This window comes from Grampus griseus, assembly GCF_964374135.1.
Source record: "Grampus griseus genome assembly, chromosome: 5".
Classification (NCBI taxonomy): domain Eukaryota; kingdom Metazoa; phylum Chordata; class Mammalia; order Artiodactyla; family Delphinidae; genus Grampus; species Grampus griseus.
This window is the reverse complement of record NC_138998.1, coordinates 84011197-84037282: the sequence shown is the minus strand read 5'-3', so window position 1 is coordinate 84037282 and position 26086 is coordinate 84011197. Positions and strand designations below refer to the sequence as shown.

Below are 26086 nucleotides of genomic sequence, written 5' to 3'. Positions count from 1 at the left end.
ATGGCTGGTCTGTGTGACCAATGCAATATGGCAGAAGTAATAGGTATGTCACTCTGAAGGTAGGTCATAGAGGAGTACGGCTTCTGCTTACTCTCTTGGATCACTCGCTCTGGGGCAAGTCAGCTGCCAGCTGTCACTCAGGCAGCCCTGGAGAGACACCCACATAGTGAGGAACTGAACCCCTCCAACAACCAAGTGAGTCAGTCATCTCAGAAGTGGCTTCTCCAGCCCCGGCTGACAGTCCTGTAACCTGATGAGACCTTAAGCCAGAACCACGTAACTAAGCTGCCCTTGGATTCCTCACTCAGAAACCGGGTGATGATGCATGTTCATTGTTTTAAGCTGTTAAATTTGGGGATGATATGATTAAGACACATCGGGCAAAGATCACCCATTGTTTCTTGAATGGAATAAGCAAAATTCTAACACTTTTGACTAAGATACTGAGTTAATTTTGTTAAAGACAAAATTCTAAATTCATATTTGTTTGGTACTCAGAAAAAACTTAAAAAGCAATTCCCAACTCACTCAACTAAACTCCTTCCTCACTGTTAACAGAAAGAAAAAAATCTGAATATATGTTCTCTCTAGTCAATGCACACTGCTAATTAGCTCACAGCCTAAAGTGTCAGGTGCTTTTAACAATTGCGTTCAAAATATAGTAACAGTAAGACAGCTCTTCAGATCTTATTTTTTCTCTCATTGGGACCGAACTGCAGATACCAGGCAGTGTTTCTAGCAAGTTCCAAAAGGTCTGAATTAGGAGGCCTTGATTACACTTGGCCTATTTTAATTAGTTTTAAGTTAGGTCTTAAAGAAAAGTGAAAGTACATAAACCAGTATGGGCAACAGTAAACAATGACTACATATATAGTTGCTGATCTCAGAATTCAACACAATGCATTTACATTTCTTTGACATTTACCAGACATCACAGATTACTACCAGAACATCATGTAAGTTTATTTCAGATGTAACAGCAATGTTAAAATCAACAAGTTTAAATCTTAACTGCACCAAATAAACTCAGCTATTTAAGTATTTTTAAAGTTATTCCCTCCAAAAAACTGAGGGAGCTTTTCTTTTCCACCCCATATGTCATGGTTTCCCAATAGTTCTATTTTTGGAGGACTTTCAATTGATGAGTAAGCCACTTTGGGGATATTTCAGAACTTCTTTCCCCAAATGAAAACTAATCTGGACAAATTATATATTGCATAGATTTCTCTGCTGATTCTTTTCTTTAGAACCTAAATGCAATTACCATACAATATAATGTTTATCTATTTGCCCTACAGAAAAAAACTATCTACCCTGAAAAATATGATGGATATATCCTGTGATCTTCCAGTTAATAGAATTTACCTCAACGATAATTTTTATCAAAATAACCAACTGAACATGGGACATTATTTCAGTCTTTACTGACTCATAGGCACGTGAACTAGTGCCCAGCTTCCACCTCTTCTACATCCTCCTCCTCCATAAGTGGATGGAATTATTTCATGTAAGTTTGATGTAGGACAATTCACCCTTTACAAACACTTACAATTTAGGTTAAAGTCAGTGACTAGTGTGGAAAAAGAAACACTAAAATGATAGGGAGCCTACACACTCAATTCAAAATTTAATATTTTTTCCTCCATAAATAATATGTACTTAATTGTCATGAGGCAGCTATTCGGTTTTCATTAACCACATTCAGGGATACATTCATAGGACTGATTAGATAGTCCAGGTGAAATGGTTATAGAAATAGAGGCAGTGTCATCTCACAAAACTCATTTATATATCAAAATCTATTCTGATATGCGAAGTTTACAAAAAGGCTGAATCTTCAAACTAATTATGCCTTCTGTAACTCAAGCATTCTTCTCTTGGCAAGAGCAAGCTGAAGCTTATCCATGAAGGTAAAGGTGCTTAATGCTAAACTTTTCTTCTAAGCTTAGATTTGGACTGCTTAAGAAACGGATACCCAAGAAACCAGCATGGTCTTTCTACATTTTTACTATCTTAAGATTATAACCCTATAAATTCATTTATCAACTATCTTCCTTTTCTATATTATACTTGGCACTCAACTAAGACTGCTGAAGTCTATTGTACCTTGTATTTTTACATTCTCAAATAAGAACTTAAGATTATAAAATGTGCATAAACATTGTGTAAAATAATTTTGTCATTCAACATATTTGAAGAGATGAAACTTTTATGCCAGAATTTACATAAGAGGATAAATATTATGAATCAATCTTCCTTTTAAAGTCAAATGACAGAAAATTCAAGCTCTGTGCATTGTTTTAAAGTCTAATGAAAACATTTCTTGGGCCACCAGTATTGGCAATGTAGAAAATTTTAAATATTGGAGATGGGATTATGGAGGAAAACATGAAAATTTCAGATGTCTTCTATCTTACAAAAAGTTATCGACCCGTCAAAGCCACTCCCTATGTGCCAGGAAACGATCTGGCATAAACCAGTCCTGTCAGTAGAGGAGGTCACAGTGACATTTGCGTTATTAACACTTCTAGACTTCTACTTTTTCCAAGAATAGAAGCAATATGTTTAATAATTCCCCCACCCCCAAATCCTTAAACTCAATATCACAGGCACAGAATGTAAGCAAATCTGGGATGTTCTCCAACAGATAAGCAATTAGCACAGCTATGTTATTCTCAAAAATACTGTCTAGATATTCCTTCCTCTAAAATCAAATGCTCAGTGGCCACACTTCTAACCGTCTGCATTAGCTGACATTAAATGCATTTATTGTGCCACAAGTCCATCTAAGCTTCCTTTTAGGTATTTTTTAATATGTCCAAGAGACAACACCTGCTTCAGGTTTATTTAGGGGCATTGACCTATAAGGACATCAACTCCATTTTTAAGGTTTGACTAACTATTGTGGATTTACTGAAGAAAAAGGACAGGAGAAAAAAAAGCAAATCACAACAAATCTCTTTAGGTCAGTTAAAGGCCATTATCTCTAGCTGGGATATTAAAAAAAATTAATCTCACCAGCCCACACTCCTAAAGTTAATGCCACTTCTAACAATCAACAGCAGGAAAAATAAACCTGCTAACAACCAGCCCACTCATTAGCAAAAAGCAGTTTAACTCAAATGCTGAGACCAAAGTATAATACTACTTACTCAGACTGTCCCAGCCACCGTCAGCCACCAGCGAGGAAGGAAGAAATAACTGCTTAACAGAACAAAATAAACTTAGTATTTCTTACAAGGATAACAATGGTCCAACTCCTGAGATAATACTCAGAAGGACAAAAGGTGGAGTGAAGGCAATGTATAGGGATTAGTATCCCACAAAATCTTGAAAACCCCAAAGTACCACAAACACACTAAACTTGTCTATGAGTTAGAGAACAAGATATTGCTGCTGCTGCTTCTTGTCCTTTGAAATATACAATATTTTGTAGGCTCTGCCCTTCAATGTGAAAGCAGGACATTAAAAAAAAAAAATGAAATTGACACTCAAGTTTTCGGGACCATATATCTTAACTGTGAAACTAAACAGATCTATACCTTCTCCTTCCTACAATCAAACAACCTCATAAAAATAAGAAAACTAAAACAATCCAAACATGATTAATAAATCCTTAAAAGTTTAAAACTTTTAGAGGAAAGGGAAGGAAGTTTTGAAAGGAGGAAACACAAGAACGAGGAAGGGGGAAAGGTTTAAAAGAAAGGGGGGGGGATCAATGGGCCTCTCTTTTATTTGGCGACAAGCAAGTGCAAGAAAGTTCATCTGTAATTTGTTCAGTTGTCTGTCTTCTGCACATCTGCGTTCTGGCCAGAAGGGACTTTGAGGTTTTTCTGCAGCACATGAGCATCAGCTGGCTCTATCCTCTTATAGTAGTTCTTCTTTGTCTCAATAATCTCAAAGCCAAACTTTCTGTAGAAGTCAATTGCAGACTCATTGCTGATCTGGACATGCCTGAGATACAAGAGGGTATCGGAAAAAAAAAAAATTAAGATTCCGTCAGCTTTTATGTGTCCTCCACAAATAGCTATTGGTTGGAGCTGGAATACTGCAGACATTTGTTAGACTCTCTTTACAATTACTAGTTATCAACAAAGATTAGGTATTCATTTCAGAGAAACTTTGATGACAAATTTATACTTCTAACTCTTTTTTTTTTTTTTGCAGTACGTGGACCTCTCTCACTGTTGTGGCCCTTCCCATTGCAGAGCACACGCTCCGGACTCGCAGGCTCAGTGGTCATGGCTCACGGGCCCAGCCGCTCTGCGGCATGTGGGATCTTCCCAGACCGGGGCACGAACCCGTGTCCCCTGCATCGGCAGGCGGACTCTCAACCGCTGCGCCACCAGGGAAGCCCTCTAACCTAACTCTTAATCTAACATTTGGAAGACAGCTAGCTGAGATGAGGAGATGCAGGAACAGCATTTATTCTTAAAATCCACAAAGGTTAAAGTATCATAACATTTTTTATTTCAAGAGGAGAAAAGGTTTCTGTAACTAAAAGTACGTAGATAACTATAGGGATGATTCAAAGACCATAGTAACACATTAAAAAATAAACAAAACCTAGGGTCTCAAATGCCTGAATATATCTTTCTGATTGATAAAAAACATGTTAGATTTTGAAAATAATTTGTGCTTTCTCAATTACTCCTCAAAACAGCATTATATAATTTAATCTCTCCCAATGCCAAAGTGAAAATGAGAATAATCTCAATATCTGTATTATAAAGAATCCACATAGGGAACTATATTCAATCTCCTGGGATAAACCAAAATGGAAAAGAATATTAAAAAAGAACGTATGTATGTGTATAAGTCACTTTGCTGTACAGCAGAGATTGGCACAGCATTGTAAATCAACTATACTTCAATGAAAAAAAAAAGAAAAAGAATCCATAGTTGCCACCTTAGCCTTACTCTTAAGATTCAAGTATAAATCAGCTAGGTACTCTCTGATTTTGATGATTAAATTCTACTACTAATGAGCATGTCACTGAGAGTCTTGAACAAAACTCAGAGTGCAAATAGATGGCATGATAAAAGTAATATTAATGGTATTAATTTCTTAAATTCTGAAGATCTGAGTTTTAATCTTGGTTTCACATATGTGACTTTGGAGCTCCCACCCCAATGTAATAAAGCAAAACAAGAATGTTTTATCACAGGTTCATTATCTATTATTAAAACAAACTTCATAACTACCACTTCCATGGTATTCCCAAAGACAATAAGGGACCAGATTTTAAATTTTCTAGTAAAGATTTCTATTGCCAATTTATTAAATTCTTTAGATAAGATCATTAAATATGACTTTACTTACAGATAGATGTTGTCAAAAGTGCCATCTTTTTCACAGATGTTTAAGACATGATTTAACATTTTAGTTCCTATTAACAAGACAAACAGCAAATAAGTAATCTCATAAAAATCAATCTTTAAACTGAACATCTTACTGAGTCCTAGTAGAATTTGAGGTAAACACCAGACATCTTGATTTTCCACAATTTTTTTCTCTCTACACTACCTTCTGTGTTTAAAACTGCTAGCAGACAAGCAATCTTTATATACAGCCCTTCCAGGAAGAAGGAAAACAGAAAAAGCAAAAGGGGTATTAGTAACAAATCTATTTATATATAGGGCTTTCAATTCAATTATGTTCAACTGACATATAAAACAGTTCTTTTCCACCTTACTTTATATAATTCAGTAACCCTTTCCCAGTATTCCTAGAAGAAATATTGCCTTAGTGGGGTCAGGAACAGTACCAATGTATTTATGCTTCTTTAAAGAAAAAAACAAAACCAAAACCCACAAATAATTTTACCTATTCCTAGCCTTCGGTATGGTGCCAGACATCCTAGTGTCATGATGTAAAGTCTCTTCTGATTCTGTGAATGATCCACCCTACAGCATACTGCACCTACTGCAATATCATTGAAATAGGCTGCCACGGAAAATATAAAGATACAAAGTTTAGCAGACAGAATAACACATTTTACTGAATCTTTCCCTGCCCTTGTACAACGACTGAATTGTTGTAATTAGCATTAATTAAATTTTATCATGTACTCTGAGTATCAATAGCCTCAAAAATATCCTATACCTTCAGAATTTAAGACCCCTCTTAAATATGTGAAAACACAGACACAGTCTAAATAAGAAAACATATTTAGCATTTCCTTTTGAAATTCAAGTATTTTATTTTATCTTGATTTTTCTAAGAACCTGGATCACCCCCATTTCCTCACTTGTAAAACAAGGAGATTAAATCAGTTAACTCTTTTTTTGTCCTGATATTAAAAACTAGAGGTCAAGAACATGAATAAACAAACGAAGGGAAGAAGAAAAACCATATCATACCAAGTTTTGCTAGCTCGCCAACCTCCAGCACATCCTTATAGAACTTGTCATTGTAGCTGACTGGAAAGATCACCTGGTTTAATCTCTTCAACTGCTTAATATTGTGTGGTGTCACATCTCCCAGCTCGATCCGGCTACTGGAACAAACCAAAATGTACTCAATAAAATATAATTAGCTTCATTTGTTAAGATGGACATATTAAAAGGGTACCAAGTCTTTTTTACATGACTGATAAATCCAACCCTTTCACAGTAACCTTACACTCCTATGAAGATCACCACTAATAAGCAGATTTTGCCAGTCATTCCATCCAGGTTCCAACTCCTAGCTTTCATACAATTGTATACATTTAGAGACAAATACAGTAAACAACAATTACTAAGAAGGCCAGAATAATAATCTACATATAATGTTGAAATTTTCAGAAAAATTTAAAGACATCTATTACTGATCAAAAAGACTGATGATACCTAATTGGCAAAGGGGTGGCAAGTAAGATATTTATACTCTGCTGGCAGGGATGTAAATACAGTATCTCTGGAAGACAATCTACAACTATGTACTAAAAAACCTAAAAAGTACACCTCCTTTGTCAAAGTATCCCCACTCTAGGAATTTATTCTAAGAAAATAATTAAAATATGCAAGAATCACGTGTATTCTGGTCACTGGACACAGGAACCACATATACCAGAGTCACAGAGGGTGGCGACCAAATCCAGATTCCTGGACGTCCCACCCCCACCCCCTTCAGAAGCAGTCTCTGGAAATGGAACATGGGAATCTACATTTCAGAAACAAAACAAAACCAACCAATCAAACAAAACAAACCCCAGCTTGAAAACTACTTATCAAGAACACAACAGTAGCATCGCTAAGTAACCATACTTAACCAAAACAATCGGCTCCATGGGAAAAGGGATAACCACTAAAAAGTTTCAGACTCATGGTAATAAAGCTGATTTGCCTACAGAGCTGTCAACAAATTTTTAAGCGCTCAAATCAATCTCACCACCACATGCTAAAGGTTGATCAATAGTGACAAGACAAACCTGAATAGCATCTACACAATTTTTCTTCCTATTATCACCAGCACTATCATTTGTAGAGGTTGCTTATATACACTATTTGCCTTCTTAAAAACCTTAACACACCTGAAACTAACACAACATTGTTAATCAACTATACTCCAATATAAAATAAAAAATTTTTAAAAATTAAAAAAAAATCTTAACAGTGGGTCATAAAAACATTTAAAGAAAACAGTGTCATCCACCTGCCAATGCAGGGGACACAGGTTCAATCCCTGGTCCGGGAAGATCCCACCAGGTGCCACAACTATTGAGCCTGCGCTCTAGAGCCCGCGAGCCACAACTACTGAGCCGACGCGCCACAGCTACTGAAGCCCGCGTGACTAGAACCTGTGCTCCGCAACAAGAGAAGCCACCACAATGAGAAGCCCGCACATTGCAATGAACAGAAGTCTCCGCTAAGCGCAACTAGAGAAAACCTGAGCACAGCAACGAAGACCCAACGCAGCCAAAATATAAATTTAAAAAATAGTATCTTATAAAAAAAATTGTCAAATCAAACTAAAAATGAGTTCAAAAATAAACAAAACAATCTGATGCCAACCAAGCAGCTAGAAAATGACGTATGCCCTACACTAGGTGCTAGTTCCACATCACAACTGCATTAGTCAATAGCAGGAAAATGCAAACAATGCACCCTAATTAACCATTTACATCATATGCACAGAGGTTTTGAAAGCTCTCTGTTACAGAAACGACTAAACAAGAAAGCTAATCATCACACTTTTATAATGGTTAAAAAAAAAAAGGAAAAGAAAAAAATCTGAGTGTCCACCATTAGGGGACTGGTTAATTAAATAAAGCATGATACATTTATATTAGAAAGACATTGATATAGTTTCCTGGGAATATATATAAATGTATCTCCAACTTTTGTTAACATACAGAAAAATGTTTAAAAGCACATTCAAACAATGCGTGGTTTGTGGATAACTTTTATAACAATATTCTCTGAAATGTTAATAAGATAATCAGAAACGACCAGAATGTATTACAGTTCTTAAAGAACAAAAAAACCTGATTACAGACCATTATACTCATTTGGAACTTTAGCCTTCCTGCCTCAATTATTTCATTTGTATCTACTGTTTTTCATTATTCACTATTGTGACCAACCACCCTTGTATATCTTGCATGTCTTCTTAAAATGGAAGCGCACTGAGTTTCTTAGCAGCCACACAAAATTTTAAGATGCAGGCATCTTAGTAAAAAATATATAGATCTGTTATATTCTCTTTCAATTTCTAGCCACATGAGTAAATATGAAGTAAATATGGCCTTCTTCCCAAGTATTTGACTAAAATGAATTCCCTTCATGACTCATGTCTCTTTTTTAAAATTTATTTAATTTGTATTTATCTTTGGCTGCATTGGGTCTTCGTTGCTGCGCGTGGGCTTTCTCTAGTTGCCACGAGCGGGGGCTACTCTTTGTTGCCGTGCACAGGCTTCGCAGTGTGCGGGCTTCTCATTGCAGTGGCTTCTCTTGTTGCGGTGCACAGGCTCTAGGCGCGAGGGCTTCTGTAGTGGTGGCACGTGGGCTTAGTAGTTGCGGCGCATGGGCTTAGTTACTCCATGGCATGTGGGATCTTCCTGGACCAGGGATCGAACCCATGTCCCCTGCATTGGCAGGCGGATTCTTAACCACTGTGCCACCAGGGAAGTACTGAGTCATGTCTTCTTTACTAGGTTACGTCTCATTCACAGAAAAACTTCCCTTTTCATTAAAGCACACCCTGGCTTTCTCTTCTTTAAGGCTGAGGTAAATGACATTTCACCTTAAAATACAGGGATCACATCTTACCTGCACAGTCTCTTCTTTTTTTAAAAAAAAAGGATTCCTCCCACTTAATTAATACATCCATCACCTACCTTTTTTTTTTTTTTTTTTGGTGAGAACATTTAAGTTCTACTCTCTTAGCAAATTTAAATTATACGATACGGTGTTATCAAATATGTTACACTTTAGATTCTCCGAACTTATTCACCTTATAGCTGAAAGTCTGTACACTTTAACCAACCTTTCCCTATCTTCCCCACCTGGAAACTACTTTTCTACTCTCTGTTTCTATGAGCTTGCCTTTTTTTTTTTTTTTTAAGATTCCACATACAAGTAATAAAGTAATACTATGCGGTATTTGTCTTTATCTGGCTTATTTCACTCAGCCTAATGCTACTCTTTAATATCGTACCACAGATTGGGTGCAGTAATTTATTTTAAATATAAGATAGCTTATTATATTGATTATATTTAGAACACACCATTTAAAAATTAATCCAGGGGAATTCCCTGGCGGTCCAGTGGTTAGGACTCCTTACTTCCACTGCAGGGGGCTCAGGATCGATCCCTGGTTGGGGAACTAAGATCCCGCATGCCACACAGGAAAAAAAAAAAAAAAAAAAAAAAAATTACTCCACTGCACTTAAAAGCCAGTCTCTGTATTTTAATAGTGATTGAAAAATTACATTATGAAATCTAATAGTAAAAAACAATAAAGGAAAACTTCAGAATCTAGGAAGTTAAGATTCTAGATAATAAGTGAAAGAACTTGAGTTTTTAAGAGTTTAAGAATAACTTCTAGGTAATTACCATGCTTCAAGTATAAGTTTTAAAAGGATAATAACCAGGTATTTCATGACCTCATACAGAAGGAAAAGGTGGTCATGGTGCAGTGTGGTAGACTGAAACTAATAAAAGGTAACTACTAAAAAAATTTCCATTAGGGTGAGCAGATCAAGACTAAATACAGAATACAATATTGCATCATTAGAGAATAAGCAGCTTAATCTTACCATGCCTAATTTAAAAAAAAAAAGTGTCTTGATTAAAAAAACGAACAAACCCAACACCATAGAAATGAGTTAGACATATAGTCTTCTAATATTCTTCTATGCACATATATACTGACAAGTTTTAAAACAGAATTGGAATACTGTATCGTTCGGTAGCTGTTTAAGAAAGAAATTAATCAAGTTTGATTTTTTTAAATTGAAGTATAGTTGATTTACAACATTGTGCCAATCTCTGCTGTACAGCAAAGTGACTCAGTTTTATACATATATACATTCTTTGTTTAATATTCTTTTCCATTATGGTTTATCCCAGGAGACTGCATATAGTTCCCTGTGCTATACAGTAGGACCTTGCTGTTTATAATCAACTTTTATTATTACCAGACTGTCAGCATATACTAGAAACAGAATTATTAAATGTCTATTAAATATAACTTTGTCAGCAAAATTCACCTTCAGATACAGTTTAACTCTCCTGAACATGATATGTCTGACTGAAATGGAACTTTTCTGTAATCCTGATCACTTAGCTCCAAATTATTCTAAGATGTGGATATTCTAAATATATCAGAGTAATATCATCAACTTGTAAATATAATTCAGTAAAGAACATGTAGTACCAAAGGCATAAACATAGTTATGTAGGAATATCAAGTAAATTAGAACATCATTTGACTGTAAACAACCAAAAGCTTTTAGAAGTTAAAAGAACTTGATTAGAAAATTAAATAATAGAGATTTTAAGAACTCCATCATGAATCTTAAATTTTCTATAGTTCTTATGAACATAATAGTTGCCTATTCAAAGCATAAATCAGTTCTATTTCAATAAATATTTCAACACCTATGTGCTAACACCTGGAATGCAAAGGAGTTTACATTCATGTATTCCCCAAACCACAGGCAGTTTGCTATAGTAAAACAAAGTATGCTTTGTGTACATGTGGAAGCCGGGGCTGGAGAGGAGGGCCTTGCACATCAAGATGGTACTTCATTGTCTTCTCTACATTCTCTCGGTGACCTCAATCTATATATAGTCCTATGGATTTAATGCTGCCAACTCCCAAATTTCTGTCTCTAGCCTAGAAATCACTCCTAAATGCCAAAGCATCTCTAGTAGACAGCTCAAATTAAACATATCCAACACTAGCTATCTGATCTTCCCCACAAAATGTGCTTCACCTGAAGCTTTCCCTATCTAAGTTGGTGGTCTTTCCATTCTTGGCTGCAAGTTTACTCTCTCACCTCCTTTAGGTCTGTTCAAATGATATGTCAGGAAGTCTTACTCTGACACACTCTTTTTTCCCCTTATAATATTCTTGATAGGTTTTCTTATCAATAAGGTTTCTTGGCCTCAAAGAAAGTTTGGAAGTGTTCTTCTTGCTCTTCAGTTCTGTCAATGCTTGCTTTTGTATTTTCAAGTTATGTTATTAACAGCATAAATATTTGGGACTGTTATGAGTTGATGAATTGATCCTGTTATCATTTTGAAATGTCCCTCTTCGCTGTAATATTCCTTGCCTTAAAGTCTACTTTGTTTATCATAAATATAGACACACTGTTTTCTTCTAATCAATGTTGCATGGTATATCTTCTACCACCCTTTACTTTGAACTTCTGTGGCCTTATATTTAAAGTGTCTTTTTATAAACAGCAAATGCATAAGAGTCTTGTTCCTTTAATTTGGTAATCAGAGTATTTAGTCTGTTCAGATTTAATATAATTATTGTCATAGTGTATTCAAGTCCGCCAGCTTGCAATTTTCTAATTTGTATCAACTATTAGTTGCTCCTTTATTTTCCAGCCGTTTTGGGGGGTCAATTTACTTTCTTAGGGAAAAAAAAATTTCTTAGCTAAAAGAAAACAAAAAAAAACTTTTAAAAGTTCACATAAACCTTTTTTTAATTCCTTTTTTTTTTTTTTGCTGCATGGCTTGTGGGATCTTAGTTCCCCAACCAGGGATCGAACCCAGGCCCACAGTAGTGAAAGCACCAAGTCCTAACCACTGGACCGCCAAGGAATTCCCTATATAAAATTAAATTAACTTCAGGCATATAGTTCTGAGTTTTGACAAATACATATAGTCACCTAACTACCACAATTATCAAGAAACACAATGGTTCTATCACCCCAAAAGTCTCCCACATGACCCTTTGTAGTTCAGCTCTACCACCACTCCCACAGAACCATTAATGTTTTCTGTTTCCCATAGTTTTGCCTTTTCAAGAATACCACATAAATGGAACCACACAATACATTCCCATTTTCTTGGCTTCTTTCATTCAGCACAATGCCTTTGAGATTCACCACACTACTGTATCAACTTCATTCCTTGCTATTGCTGAGTAGTACTCCATTGTATGGATGTACCATGGTTTATACTTTTGTTGAAGGGCATTTGGGTGTTTCCAGTTTTTGGAGATTATGCATAAAGCTGCCACAAACAATTTATGTACAGGTTCTTGTGTGAACATAAGTTTTTCTTTCCCTTGAATATATACATAGGAGAGGGGATACTGGATCATTAGTTAAGTGTACAAGAGTTTCAGGTGTTCTGCATCGAAACCAGTGTTTGGCACTATCAACTTTTAAAATTTATGCCATTCTAATAGGTGTGTACTGACATTTCACTGCAGTTCTAATTTGCATATCCCTAAATAATGGTGAACATCTTTTCATGTACTTCTTTGCTACCCATATTATCTTCGTTGGTAAAGGTGCTGTTGAAATCTTTTGCTCTTAAAAAAATCCTGGGTTCCAATTGAGATTTGTTACTGTGAATACATGTCCTTTGCGAGTTATGTATGTTGCAGAGGATTTCTCCCAGTCTGTGGCTTTTTTCATTTTCTTAACAGTGTTTTTCACACAGCAGAAGTTATACATTTTGATGAATTTCTTTTGTGGATCATGCTTTTCAGGGTAATATCTAACAAATCTTTGCCTAACCCAAGGCCACTAACATTTAGATTTTTGTTTTCTTCTAGAAGTTTTATTACATTTAGGTGTATGAGCCTCATCCCCTTACAACCCTCTCATTTATTTTTCTCTTAAACAGCCCTCTTGAGGTATAATTTACATACTATAAAATTCACCTATTTTAAGTGTACAATTCAATGATTTTAAACTATTTATAGGGTTGTGAAATCATCACCTCAATTCAGCTTTAGAGTACTCACATCACACCCCCAAAATCCCTTGTGCACAGCTGAGATAGATCCCCTTACCTACTCCAAGCCAACCACTAAATCTACCTTCTTTCTAAAGACTTGCCATTTCTGAACATTTCATACAATAAATGTGATCTTTTGGACTAGACTTCCTTCACACAGCATAATGTTTTTGAGGTTCATCCGTATTGCAATTTGTGTCAGTAGTGGAACAGTACTCCATTGTATGAATATACCACATTTTGTTTATCCATTTACCACTTGATGGGCATTTTAACTGTATTTACTTCCTGGCTTTTATAAACAATGCTGCTATGATTACTGCATACAAGTATGTGTGCAGACATAGGCTTTAGTTTTTTTCTGGTAGATACCTAGAAGTGGGACTGCTGGGTCGTATGGCAAATATGTTTCACTTTTTTTTTTAATTGGAGTTTAACTGCTTTACAACGTTGTGTTCGTTTCTACTGTACAATGAAGTAAATCAGCTATATGTATACCTATATCCCCGCCCTCTTGGACCTCCCTCCCACCCCACCCATCTAGGTCGTCACAGAGCACCGAGCTGAGCTTCCTATGCTTTATAGCATGTTCCCACTAGCTATCTATTTTATGCATGGTAGTGTATATATGTCCATCCTTATCTCCCAATTCATCCCACCCTCCTCTCCCCTGCCCCGTGTCCACATGTCCGTCCTCTATGTCTACGTCTCTATTCCTGCCCTGTAAATAGGTTCATCTGCACCATTTTTCTAGATTCCACATATATGTGTTAATACATGATATTTTTCTTTTTCTGGCTTACTTCACTCTGTATGACAGACTCTAGGTCCATCCACATCTCTACAAATGACCCAATTTCATTCCTTTTTATGGCTGAGTAATATTCCATTGTATATATGTACCACATCTTCTTTTCCATTCATCTGTCATTGGACATTTCAGTTGTTTCCATGTCCTGGCTATTATAAATAGTGCTGCAATGAACACTGGGGTACATGTTTTACTTTTTAAAGAAACTGCCTCTGGTAGGCTGAATAATGGCCCCTGGAGGCTGTCCATGTTCTAATCTCAGGAACCTTTAATATGTTATTTTACATGAAAAAAGGACTTTTCAGATGTAAGATCCTGAGATGGGAAAATTAACCAGGATTATCTGGGTGGGCCCCTTGTAATCACACAGGTCCTTAGGAGTCAGAGAAGATATGATTAAGAGCAGAGACAGGAGAGACTTAAAGATGCTATGCTGCTGGCTTTGAAGATGAAGGCTCATGAACCAAGGAATGCAAGTGGTCTTAGAAGCTGAAAAGGCAAGGAAACGTTACATCATCTTGAGCCTCTAGAAGAAACACAGTCCTGTTGTATCAGTTTCCCAGAGCTGCCTTAAGAAATTACCACAAACTCAGTGGCTTAAAACAACAGAACTGTATTCTCTCGAAGTACTGGAGGCTGGAAGTCCAAAATCAGAATGTCAGCAGGGCCATGCCCTCTAGGCTCTGGAGCAGAATCTTTCCTTGCCCTTTGCCAGCTTCTGGTGGCCTTAGGTGTTTCTTGGCTTGTGGCAGCATAACTCTAATGTCTGCCTCTATCTTCACATGATCTTCTGTGTGTATGTATGCTCTCTTCTTAATAAGGACATTAGTCATTTAGGGCCCACCCCAATTGAGTATGACCTCATCTTAATTACATTTGCAAAGATCCTATTTCTAAATAAGGTCACATGCTAAAATTTCAGGTAGACAGGAGTCAACTATACCTACCATCATCTTGATTTTAACAGAGTGAAACCCCTTTCAGACTTTCGGTCTCAAGAACAAAGATGGGGCTTCCCTGGTGGCGCAGTGGTTGAGAGTCCGTCTGCCGATGTAGGGGACACGGGTTCGTGCCCCGGTCCGGGAGGATCCCGCATGCCGCGGAGCGGCTGGGCCCGTGAGCCATGGCCGCTGAGCCTGCGCGTCCGGAGCCTGCGCTCCGCAACCGGAGAGGCCACGGCAGTGAGAGGCCCGTGGACCACCACCAAAAAAAAAAAAGAAGAACAAAGATGATACATTTGTGTTGTTTAAGCCACTAAATTTGTAGTAATTTGTTACAGTAGTAAGGGAAAACTAATATGTTGCTAAACTGTTTCCCTAAGTGGCCAGACCATTTACATTCCCATTAGCTATGTTTTAGGGTTCCAGTTTCTCCACATCCTCACCAATGCTTTTTACTGCCTTTCTGTTTATAGTTATTCTAGTGGTGTGAAGTGACATTTCAGAAGTAAAAGAGTAGGAGCCCATAAAGATGTCTGAGAAACAATGTTCAAGAGAGTAGGGATAAATCTGGAGAAGCAGTGTCGTAAAATCCAAGACTGGGTTCCAAACCTGGCTATACACCAGAATCGTTCTGCCGGTTAAAAACTCAAATTCCCACATCCTACCTTGGAATCTTTACTTCTGTAATAAAGCTTGTTCTTTTAACCATACAAATTAAACACCCACTTTAATCAAGAAACTTCCTACTGCATGTGTGTAAATTTCTAAATCCAAGGAGTCTGGTAAGGGAAATAGAGACTAAAGACAGGCACAGGGAAGTGGAATAGACCACTGCAAAAAAAATACACTGTATGATCAGAGTGGGTTTCCATAAAATGCTAATCATTTCATCATAAAATGTTAATCATTTCCCTTATGCAAGCAGTACAGTATGTTACACTATAGCTTTAATGTATGTGACATAACTGGTATTGAGGAACTGTGACCCAAACTCAAATCAGCCTAACTCTGAAAGCTGGGTTTTTAAAATCACTACACTGACTGCTTACTTCAGGTAAGATTTCAATATAATTTAACAATATAGACTATTTTTAATTTATTGGTTCAAGACCTCTGTTCTGTAGATAAGCCCCAAATTCCTAGCCTAGAAGTCAAATCAGCCATGTGGCCACATCTACTTGACTCAACAATTTTTTGTTTTTCCAAATTAACTTGGTTGCTAATACTTAAATCAGAAGATTTTACATAAAGCCTACGTTTCTTGTTTTATTCATTTACCTTATCTGCTTGGTCCCAGGTCCTGGGTTCCTGTTGGCACTAGAGTTCACAAACTCTAAGTAAAAAACTGAAGACAGTAGTTATTAAAGTAACTAAATTATTCTCTTAGCTCAAGTAAATTCATGTGACATGTTATTTTTTCTTGTTTTTCAAATCCATAACAAACTCTAACGCATCTTCATACCAAAGTTTTGAGACTAAGATCTAAGGAGGGGCGGACAGATTCATACAGCACAAGCATCCACAGAAATGTGAACCAAGTCCTTAGATCTGGAAAACACAGCTACTTGCCTCCTACTTTTAGAGAGTAGCACCACAAGATTAGCCTGTCACTCAGTCAAATCTCAAATAATCTTTGCACTTAGAATATGGTAGTAGGAAACCTTTACCCTTGGCTTAAAAAACAAGTGGTATTTATCATGGGAAAAGTATTTAGTACAGCAACATCAGATAATAAGCACTCAAATGTTTCTAGCTCTTAAGGGTAATGTCAATTATGGCCATAATTACAAAAACAAAATTTAGTGGCAATATTCTGAAAGGCCACAAGATGGAGATACGACTACACAAAAGTGGGTCTTTCTTGGGCAAAGTCTGACTGCTAAAGTTACATAGCAAAAAGAGGAAATGATGTATAGAGAAAGCTTAAAGTCTTTATACTTTAGATAGGTATTTAAGTGCACCCTGGCACAAAATTTTAACTGTCTGGTCACTTCTTATGAAGAGTGTTTGATCTGGAAGGGACCTTAGAACCACTGGCTCTCTTCCCCTTCATTTTGCAGATGATGGAACTGAAGCCCAGAGACAGATGTGCCTGTAGTTATACAGTCAATTATCAATAAAGCCAGAATCAGGCTTATGTCTATGAATTCCATTATAGTGCAAGATTAGCCACACCATATGACTTCCCTCAAAGGAGTCATCTTTACTTCTCAAGGTTAAGAGAGAGAGAGAAATACCCAACATTTATCTAAGGTGTACTGATAAAGGACTTTTGCATAAAATTTAAGTCTTCTGGCAAGGATCAGAGTATGCCCATGGTCCTTTGATTAAAAATTTCAAGGGGCTTAGAGATAATTTTTTCTTAGCTAGCAGTAATGTGGTTCTAAACTCTTGCCTTCAAGTAAATTACATGAAAGAGTGATTCCTCTAAAGTATAAATTCCTTCAACCTAAAAGTAAGCCCTCTCAGCATTTATCAAAGCACAGCTTAAATACTAACTGCTCATGAGGCCTTAACCTGTCATCCTGCTGAGATTTCCACCTCATTTGAACTATATTACAGTTGTACTCTTCCAAGGCACAGAACTTCTGCACTGCTATAAGCATCTGTTTTCGAACCTTACCTCTTCTACTGAACTACAAGACTTAGGGCAGAACCTCAACTATTTCAAGGATTGCTAAATTACTTTTAGTAAATCTAAGAATCTCTAGGACCTTAGTAAAACCAATGAGCTCTCTTTCATCTCATCTAGATTTTAGAGCAGTTTCTCAATCTTGGTACTACTGATATTTAGGGCTTGATAATTTTGTTGTGAGGGCTTTCCCAGAGCACCCTGGGATGTTTAGCAGCATTGCTAGCCTTACCCACTAGATGTCAGTAACCATCCCATCCCACTGTGACAACTAAAAATGTCTCCAGACATTATCAGATGTCCAGAGTGGGGCGGGAGGTGTACCGCTGGTTGAGAGTCACTGTTCTAGAGGTTTAGCAGGTTATCAAAAAAGCAGTGGTGGGTGAATCAGTCCTCCAAGCTGTGTGATTGCAAGTATCAGGTGTGTAAAAATCTCAGTAATTATTTGGTTGGGTACCAGAAATGCTAAACACACACAGGGACACAATATACTCAAGGTTATAACCTAAAAAAGAGTAAAATTATCCTTTGAAAAATTTTTCCATCGTTATCTATATGTTAAATTAGGAGAGCCCCTTCCCAGCTACGGCTCTTTCCCTACTACTACCTAAACACTGATGTTTTTACTTACAAAACTCTGAATTCAAGCACATATTTCCAACGGCTTACTGGCTATCTCTACAGGAATCACAAATTCAACACATCAAAAACTGAACTCATCGTTCTCCATAGGAAATCTGTTCTCTACCTTTCCGAACAGCTCCATCATTCATCCAATACAGACACTGAGCTTCAGATGCACTCTAACATCCCATTTTAATCCCTGATAAGTCTGCCTCCCAACTAACCTTATAACCTGTTCCTATACCCTTTCTCTTAGCAGCATGGTTCAGGCCATCATTTCAACCCCTCATTTCAACACATATTTTAATAGCCTAATAAAGGGGAATAAGACTAGAGCCAAGGAGACAAAGCCATCACAATGCAGTCAGAATAATCCTTCTAAAACACAAATCTGACCACTTTACTTCTCTGCGTAAAATCTTTCAAAAAAATTGCGCATAATCTACCAAATAAAATTCAAGTAGTCCTTCATCGCCTAGCTGTGGCCACTGGCCTAGCCTTCTCCCCAACACCCCCCCATTGTTTTCTGGCCATATAAAACTACTCAAAAACCCCACCACCCAACAAGCTTTCTTCCCTTCTTGGCCCACCTCTATATTTGTTTTATACTATATTTACAGATACATTAGTAGACTATGGATACTATCTTAGAGCTACTGTGAGGATTAAATGAGACTACTGCCTGGCACATTGCCTTAACAGTGCCTCCTCTGTAAAAGGTAATAGTAGCGTGGGGAAGGGATGGGAGAGCAGGTCCCAAAAAGCAGACACAAGAGCAAAATGAAGAGTTCAGCTTAAAAGAGAACAATTCAAATATGATTCCAAAGTTTTGTTTCTTGCTATCATAGAAAGCTAGAGCTGACAGAGACCAGGAATGGCAAACGTGCGACACACGTGCCATTAATAATCAATGACATCACTTGTTTTCCCCACAGTCTGAGAACTCATCAAAGCTACCAACAGACTAAATACAATACTGATAAGATACTATCAACAGATTAGAACTGGCACAAGAACTCAAACCTTCAGCCTTTCCTATTCAGGTTCAAGCTGTTCTCTTTAAAGACAAAGAAATGAGGGAATTCCTGGTGGTCCAGTGGTTAGGACTCAGTGATTTCACTGCTGGGGCCTGGGTTCAATCCCTGGTTGGGGAACTAAAGATCCCACAAGCTGCAAAAGAGACAAAGAAATGAGGGCCCAGAAGCCAAGAAACTTATTAGTCAGTGTCCCTACTATTGCTAACTATTATTGGTGGCACACTGAACTATAAAATGTGGTTGCTTTTAGTTCAAATGCCTTCTGCATTATAGTAAGTCTCCTTTTTGAAGATAAATTATGCTACAAATAACAAACTACATTCTGGGGGGTGGGAGGCATCCAAATATTTCCTTAAATATATCTTAGTTTTCTGGAAGGAGAAATAAGAAATATTTAAAATGCATACAAATGGCCAGTAAAAGTGGGAAATGTCCAACTCCACCAAGTAATCAACAGGAAAGGAAGAAAGAAAGGCCATTTATCACCTAATCAGCAAAGTAAAATTAGAATTAAGGGTATATGTGTATATGTCCTCCAAACCAACTTGTCAAGACACTATTAGTTATTTCTATCATTTTAGAAATGCTCAATGTATGCCACTCATCGCAGACAAAGGTAATTTACATCACCCATCACTGAAATGGCAGCCACAATGTCTTCCTCCATTTTCCTTTAAGTTTCTGCAAGTGCTCCTCCCTTTCTCCACTAGCCCTTGAAGAAGAGAAGGGCACTCTCATACACTGCTGGCAGTATAAAGTGTTACTATCTTTCTGGAGGTCAGTTGGCAACAAATATCGGAGCTTTAAAAATGGCAGTACTTTCTGATCCAAAAAATTCTCCTCTAGTGAATTATCCAAAAGAAATAATTAAGGATGTGTGTCCAGTAGTTCTACAAGCAAGCATTCTGCTCTACTGAAGACTGAGAGGCGAAGTCTGAACTTGGGAAACAAGGTTTTCCCTTAAGAACAGCTTCAGCAATGACAGAGGTAGAATACAGGTTGTACTAGCTCAGGCAAGGCAAATACATACTTCCAATTACCCCTTCATTTACCCAGAGGATACTACTGGATTATAATATCTTAATTGAAAACCAGGAGTGGTTACCACAGAGGTATAAACAGCCACACACTATGTGTTGTCCCACATTTGAAACATTTACCATCCAGGAACTAGATCCTAAGGGAAGAGATCATGTTTTAGACAAATTTGTTTTTTTCAGGGTCTAGCACAGCACAGTCCAACAGAAATATAATTTGAGTCACATATGTAATTTAAAAATTTCTAGGTCCAGGGTTCAAATCCCTGTTAAAAAAAACTTTTTTCCCCTAATATCTACATTAACAAGGCATAAAGAAACAGCTGAAATCATTGCAACATGTAATCAAAATAAAATTAATGACCTTTTAAAAAAATCTTTTTTTCATACTAAGTCTTTAAATCCAGTGCACATTACACTTACAGCACGTCTCAATTCAGATGCTAATTTTCCTTGGAAATGTTTTATCTGTACTTATATTTCATAAAATTTACAGTGGATTCACACATCCAAGTTGTTCGAAACACACATAAAAATTGTCCAACAACTGACATTTTAATTCAGCTCCTCAGTAACACAAGACACATTTCAACTGCTCCACAGCCAAACATAGCTAGTCACTACTGTATTGGACAAGACAGGACTAACGTTCTGCTAATAAGTCAGGCGCTGAATGAATGTAAACAGCACATGATGGAAGAGAACAGCTCAAGAGAAAGGAGTGTTCTGTGATAGCACAATTATACAATTTTGTAAGTTATTAAACTATAATCATACAATTCTCATTTCTATGACGCGAAGGACGTTTCTATTGATTAGTACTGGTATTCTAACGGTTTCTGTAGGCTGCACTTTTAAAACAAGAAAAAAGGACAGCCATTTAAATAATTAAGAAGGTGTATCTTTCCAGATGGCACAAAGCTGGAAGCCATAGCTAATACCTAGAAGAGAAAATCAGGAGTCAAAAGAATTTCTACAGACCAAAAGAGAGGATTTAGCAAAGTGAAATTTAATATAGATATTAGTTTCGTCTGGCAAAAGCACTGGCTTTGAAAGATAATGCTTTATGAGTGCCTTTTAAAAATCTTTCCCAACCCACAGTTCTTGATTATTGTGCGTTTTGTTCAGAACTTTACCAACAGTTGTCCACAATTTGGGGAAGAAATCACAACACTGATGGCAACACAGCATTACTCACCAATGCACACATCTGTACTGGTAGCAGATATACTTTTTAAATTATATAGTTGATTATATTTACAGATAGATGCAAACACCTGGTCTTATGATTTATGGTGTTGTTGTACCTGCTCATCTGCATATTGAAATAGATATCTTACTGCAGTTTACTTTCCTTTTATTCTCCTTTATATTAGTTAGGATATTGATTTTTTAAAATTATGGTACAGACAGATTATATTTTATATGCATTCATCTGAACAAAGCAAGGGAACATTACAAAGTATTTGTTAAAATCCAGTAACTTAATCAACATCCTACAAATCATTGGCTTCACAGAAGCAAGGAGTATGAATTGCAGTTTTACAAAAGTTCCTGAATTCTACATACTTCGGCCTTACTGGCTTTCTTTTTTTGTTTTTTTTTTCCCCTGACAAAAACAGCAATAAAACCTTTAAAAAAACACTTTTATTGACATATAAGATACACTCAGTAAAGAGCACAAATCTTGTTACAGCTCAATGATTTTATACATATGTATACACCTCTGCAACCAATACCCAAGGTAAAGATACAGAATGTCTCTAGCACCTCAGTAAAGTTATTTGTGCCCTTTTCCAGTCCATAAACTCTCAGAGGTACCAATTATTTTCTGAGTTCTTCAACATAGACTCATTTCTACTTGCAGAATCTTATACTTTAACACTTCAATTAGGAAACTACACTGTTCTATATACTATATTATTGCTGTCATCTTTATTTTGTTCACATCTAGTTAAAGACATCTTTATTAGAATTTACACCTCTTTGCTACAATTGAAGGGCAAATGGACTCAGTTTTACTTTCTATTATATCGACTATTACACTGCCATCTCATTTCAGTCATGGCTGTGTATAGCATACCTTCTTGCTTGAATATCACCCTCCCTACAGGGGAACAGATAAAAATAATCAGCTTACTATCCACAAATTCAACCTATAATGTGCCTGGTTCATAAAAACAAGCAACCTCAGTACAAGTAACACCTCATAATATACTTCAAATTTCTAAACCATGCATATAAATGCATGCAGTAATTAACAACTGGAAGCTTATCTACTATGGAGGAAAGGCAAATACATGCCAATACCATGGAATGTCCTACTGCTACTAATAAAAAACTAAGTAAAAATATGAAGAAAAAGCCAGGTAAAATAGTTAAGTTTTAAAGGTTTCAAAACGATAGACAATATAGGCAACGATGTAAAATATTGAAACAGTAGACTGATTCAGAGTGAGGAGTTCTGCATGTTTTCAATTTTAGATATTTGTATTCAACTTACAGTTGAATTAGCTCAATATACAATAAACACTTAGCAAATAAAATTTCGTACAAAAACCACATAATCAGGACCACTGTTTCATTTTCACAGGCCTTCATAAACCAAGAGTCAGGACTATAACACTGACTGCATTGTACACGGTGATACAAATCTTTGAACTCAAGAACCTTAAAATCTTTTAAATAATATCCACTGTCTTCATTTGTTCAGTGCCTTAAGGGCAAGACTAACAAATGAAAAAAATTTGCAGTCCCATCTTACCTGGGAGTTAGTTCACCTTAGAAGTTCCTCTGAAATCATCTTAAAAGTTTACCATTAAGAACATGATCTTAAGCTCCCAACAGTAAAAGGTGATAGGAACTAGACTTAAGGACTCTACATTTTAGGCATAGTTGCTGGCATAAGGTACAGGTTCAGTAACTATAAATTTCCTCTAAATTTGACCAGTTACTCATTTCTGGAGATTGGCCTCCATCAGTTTGTTACATATAAAATAACCATTTTAAATAAAAAGATAATTGCCTCATAAGTATGTTAACTGAAGGTAGATTACTTCTATTGCCAAGTTAGTATCAGGAAGAGCATTACATCCTAGGCAGACTGAGCTAGATCAAAAGATCTTGGATCTAAACATCCAGAATAATTCCTTGGAGGCATTCCTTTATAAATCCGTGCACAAGCTCAACACCAAGAACTCTTCAGCCTCATTTTTATTACTTTAACAAAGACAAATAAGCACTGAGTGCCAATGAGAACACAAAAACAACTAAGAGACAGCATCCATACTCAAGGAAAAAAGAGATAAATCTCGCCAAGTTATATTGGATCATATACAAAACAGCCAAACTTCCTAGATCATGATTCAAGTGCAGCACGTACTTCAAATACCCCCTCAATTAGTATCCTGATTGGAACTCTTTAGAACTTGATGTGAATTAATGCAGGTACTGTGAAAATTTCTTCATGATTTCTCAACTTGATACAAAACACGCAATTCGACATTACAATGGATTCTCAATATTTAAAGCAAAATCAGAGTAAGGAATCACGCTACAGACCTTCAAATTAAACTTTCTTGGACCTCTTCTGCGACCTCAAACACATATACACACCGAAGTAATATACAGACCCTTGTTTTAGGCAGTATGAGATTACTTCGAACAGACTTCTACTTCATCTTCAAAAGGGCTGCTTAACAGTCTGAAAGGCTTCGCTAACTCAAAACAGTTACAATTCTTTAACTGACTTGCTATCGTAGAAAACACTCAGCACCTCAGAAAGCTTTTAACACTGATTAAGATTCCATTTCGTTCTTTAAGGAGGATAAAGGCAAGCTTCAAAACGGCTCCCTCCGTCAATATGTTAAAACACAGTGTTAGGTAATTAATACTTTAACAGTATGCAATTTAATAGTAAGATGACATCTTATCCAAATGGAAATAGTCGAACCAAAATAATCCCTAACTTTGTCCAAGAGGGAACCTGTGAAAGAATATTCACTTTGCCAAACCCCTGAAGAAAGCTTCACTAGGAACCCAGGACCCCCTCGCGGCACAAGGGCAACAGTAAACGGCTGGAGCAATAGCTCCACCTACTGATCAGCAACACTTCCTTAAACATTTTGGCACCCCAAGTCTTCAGTGCTCACGCTCTCTCCCCCTCCTCCACTCGCTCTGACCCAACCCAAATCCAGTTGAGTCACTAGCTCTTAATACTCCTTTCCGTGCTCTTTATTCCAATTCCTGCTCCCTCTAGAAGGTTCTGCACGGCTTCCAAGTGTGAATAAGCCCGAAAGGTGTCAAAGACCACAGTTCTCAGTGTCGAGCCGGGCTCTGAAGAGGACACCCAAACCGCTTCACTCGGAGGGGCGGGCCGGGGGTGGCTCCGCAGTTCGCGCCCGGGCAGGAGGCCCCAGGCGCCTCACGACAGCTTTTCCCCGCTGCCCCACTCAGCAGCTGGTGTGCACTAAACCCGCACTCGTTCTCCAGGCCCAAACCCTAGGCTCCCCGGGTCTCGCCCGCCAGCAGCCGGAGCCGAGCCTCCGCCCCCTCCATGAGCAGAGAAGCCCAGAAACCTCCCTCCGCCGGGTCTTCGCCCGGAGTCTCTCCCTTCCTTCGCAGCCCCTCTCCCCCGCCGGTCGGGCCCTGCCCGGCTGCTCTTCCTCACCCTTTCATCTTCCCCGCCTGCTGAGGCCGTTGTTACCACCGATATCAACGCCGTTGTCGTCGCCGCCCTGAGCTCTCCGCGCCCTCAGCTCGGGCCACTCCACCCCGCAAGCCGGCCTCCTCGCTTAGGGCAGGGAGCTGAGCGGGTGACGGAGGCCGCGAGAGTCGAGCGCGGCCCTGCGTCTCCAGAGGGGGCGGGGGTGCCTCCCGCCGCCGCGCTGGTGCCGCCGCTTCTCCACACGTGCACGCGGGGCACTCGCCTCCCGCCCTCCGCCACCGCAGCCGCCAGCCCGACCCGCCGCCGCGCTGTGACCTTTCACCCCGCCCCCTCTGCGCGCCGGCGCGTCGGCAGCCCGGCGCGCAGCCGCACTGCAGGCCTCCGAGTACCCTTCCCCCTCCACTTGAGGACCTCCATCTTTCTACTGGGCTCTGCCTTCCGGCGTCATCTTCCTCCTCCCATATCTTACAACGCAACTTGTGGGGCTTGCCGGGTAGGCCTTGGCGGTAAAAGCCAGATTTTTCCACCCCTCCCTCACCTCTCCCACTTCAACAAGATCAGTCTTCCCCGACCCTGGTCTTCCTAGCTGGTAGTCTCCAGTATGACCTTCAAACGCTCCTGTCTCCTAATAAGATTTTATAAAGCTGGTTCCTCTAAATGTAAAGAAGCCTGTGGGAGACTTAAGTAAATTAGTGCTTTTAAGACAAATAGGTGTATTTAACAATTGGCCGGATAACTTGGCTTCCGTCCAGCACGTTTCGGTTTCGATATCACGTGATGGCCCCAAACCCATAAGCCTGGGATTTTGCCGGCGGGCCCCAGGGGGGCGGAACTTTTATCTCCATTTCCGGCCCCGAGACCACTGCGTGAACGTCACTTCCTTAGCAATGCACTTTAGCCCGTTCCACCCACGCCTTCTACGTTG

The 26086-nt window shown here is 38.1% G+C and overlaps 1 protein-coding gene across 1 annotated transcript; it reads right to left on the bottom strand.

The window, feature by feature from the left end:
* Window positions 1–773: 773 nt before the first annotated feature.
* On the bottom strand, window positions 774–25466 carry NAA50 (N-alpha-acetyltransferase 50, NatE catalytic subunit). Its single transcript, XM_082654206.1, has 5 exons — window positions 25165–25466; window positions 6364–6500; window positions 5828–5947; window positions 5324–5390; window positions 774–3954 (listed from the first exon to the last, which is right to left on the bottom strand). Exons 1-5 carry the CDS (start codon window positions 25170–25172, stop codon window positions 3777–3779), a joined length of 510 nt encoding a protein of 169 aa, XP_082510332.1. The 5' UTR covers window positions 25173–25466; the 3' UTR covers window positions 774–3776.
* Between the last annotated feature and the right edge of the window lie 620 nt (window positions 25467–26086).

Excerpts from the sequence above, each read along its gene's own strand:
- NAA50 (XM_082654206.1), bottom strand. Across the intron at positions 5,948-6,363 it reads TGGCGAGCTAGCAAAACTTG|CCTATTTCAATGATATTGCA; the intron begins GTATGATATGGT and ends TTTCCGTGGCAG. Across the intron at positions 5,391-5,827 it reads ATACCGAAGGCTAGGAATAG|GAACTAAAATGTTAAATCAT; the intron begins GTAAAATTATTT and ends TCTTGTTAATAG.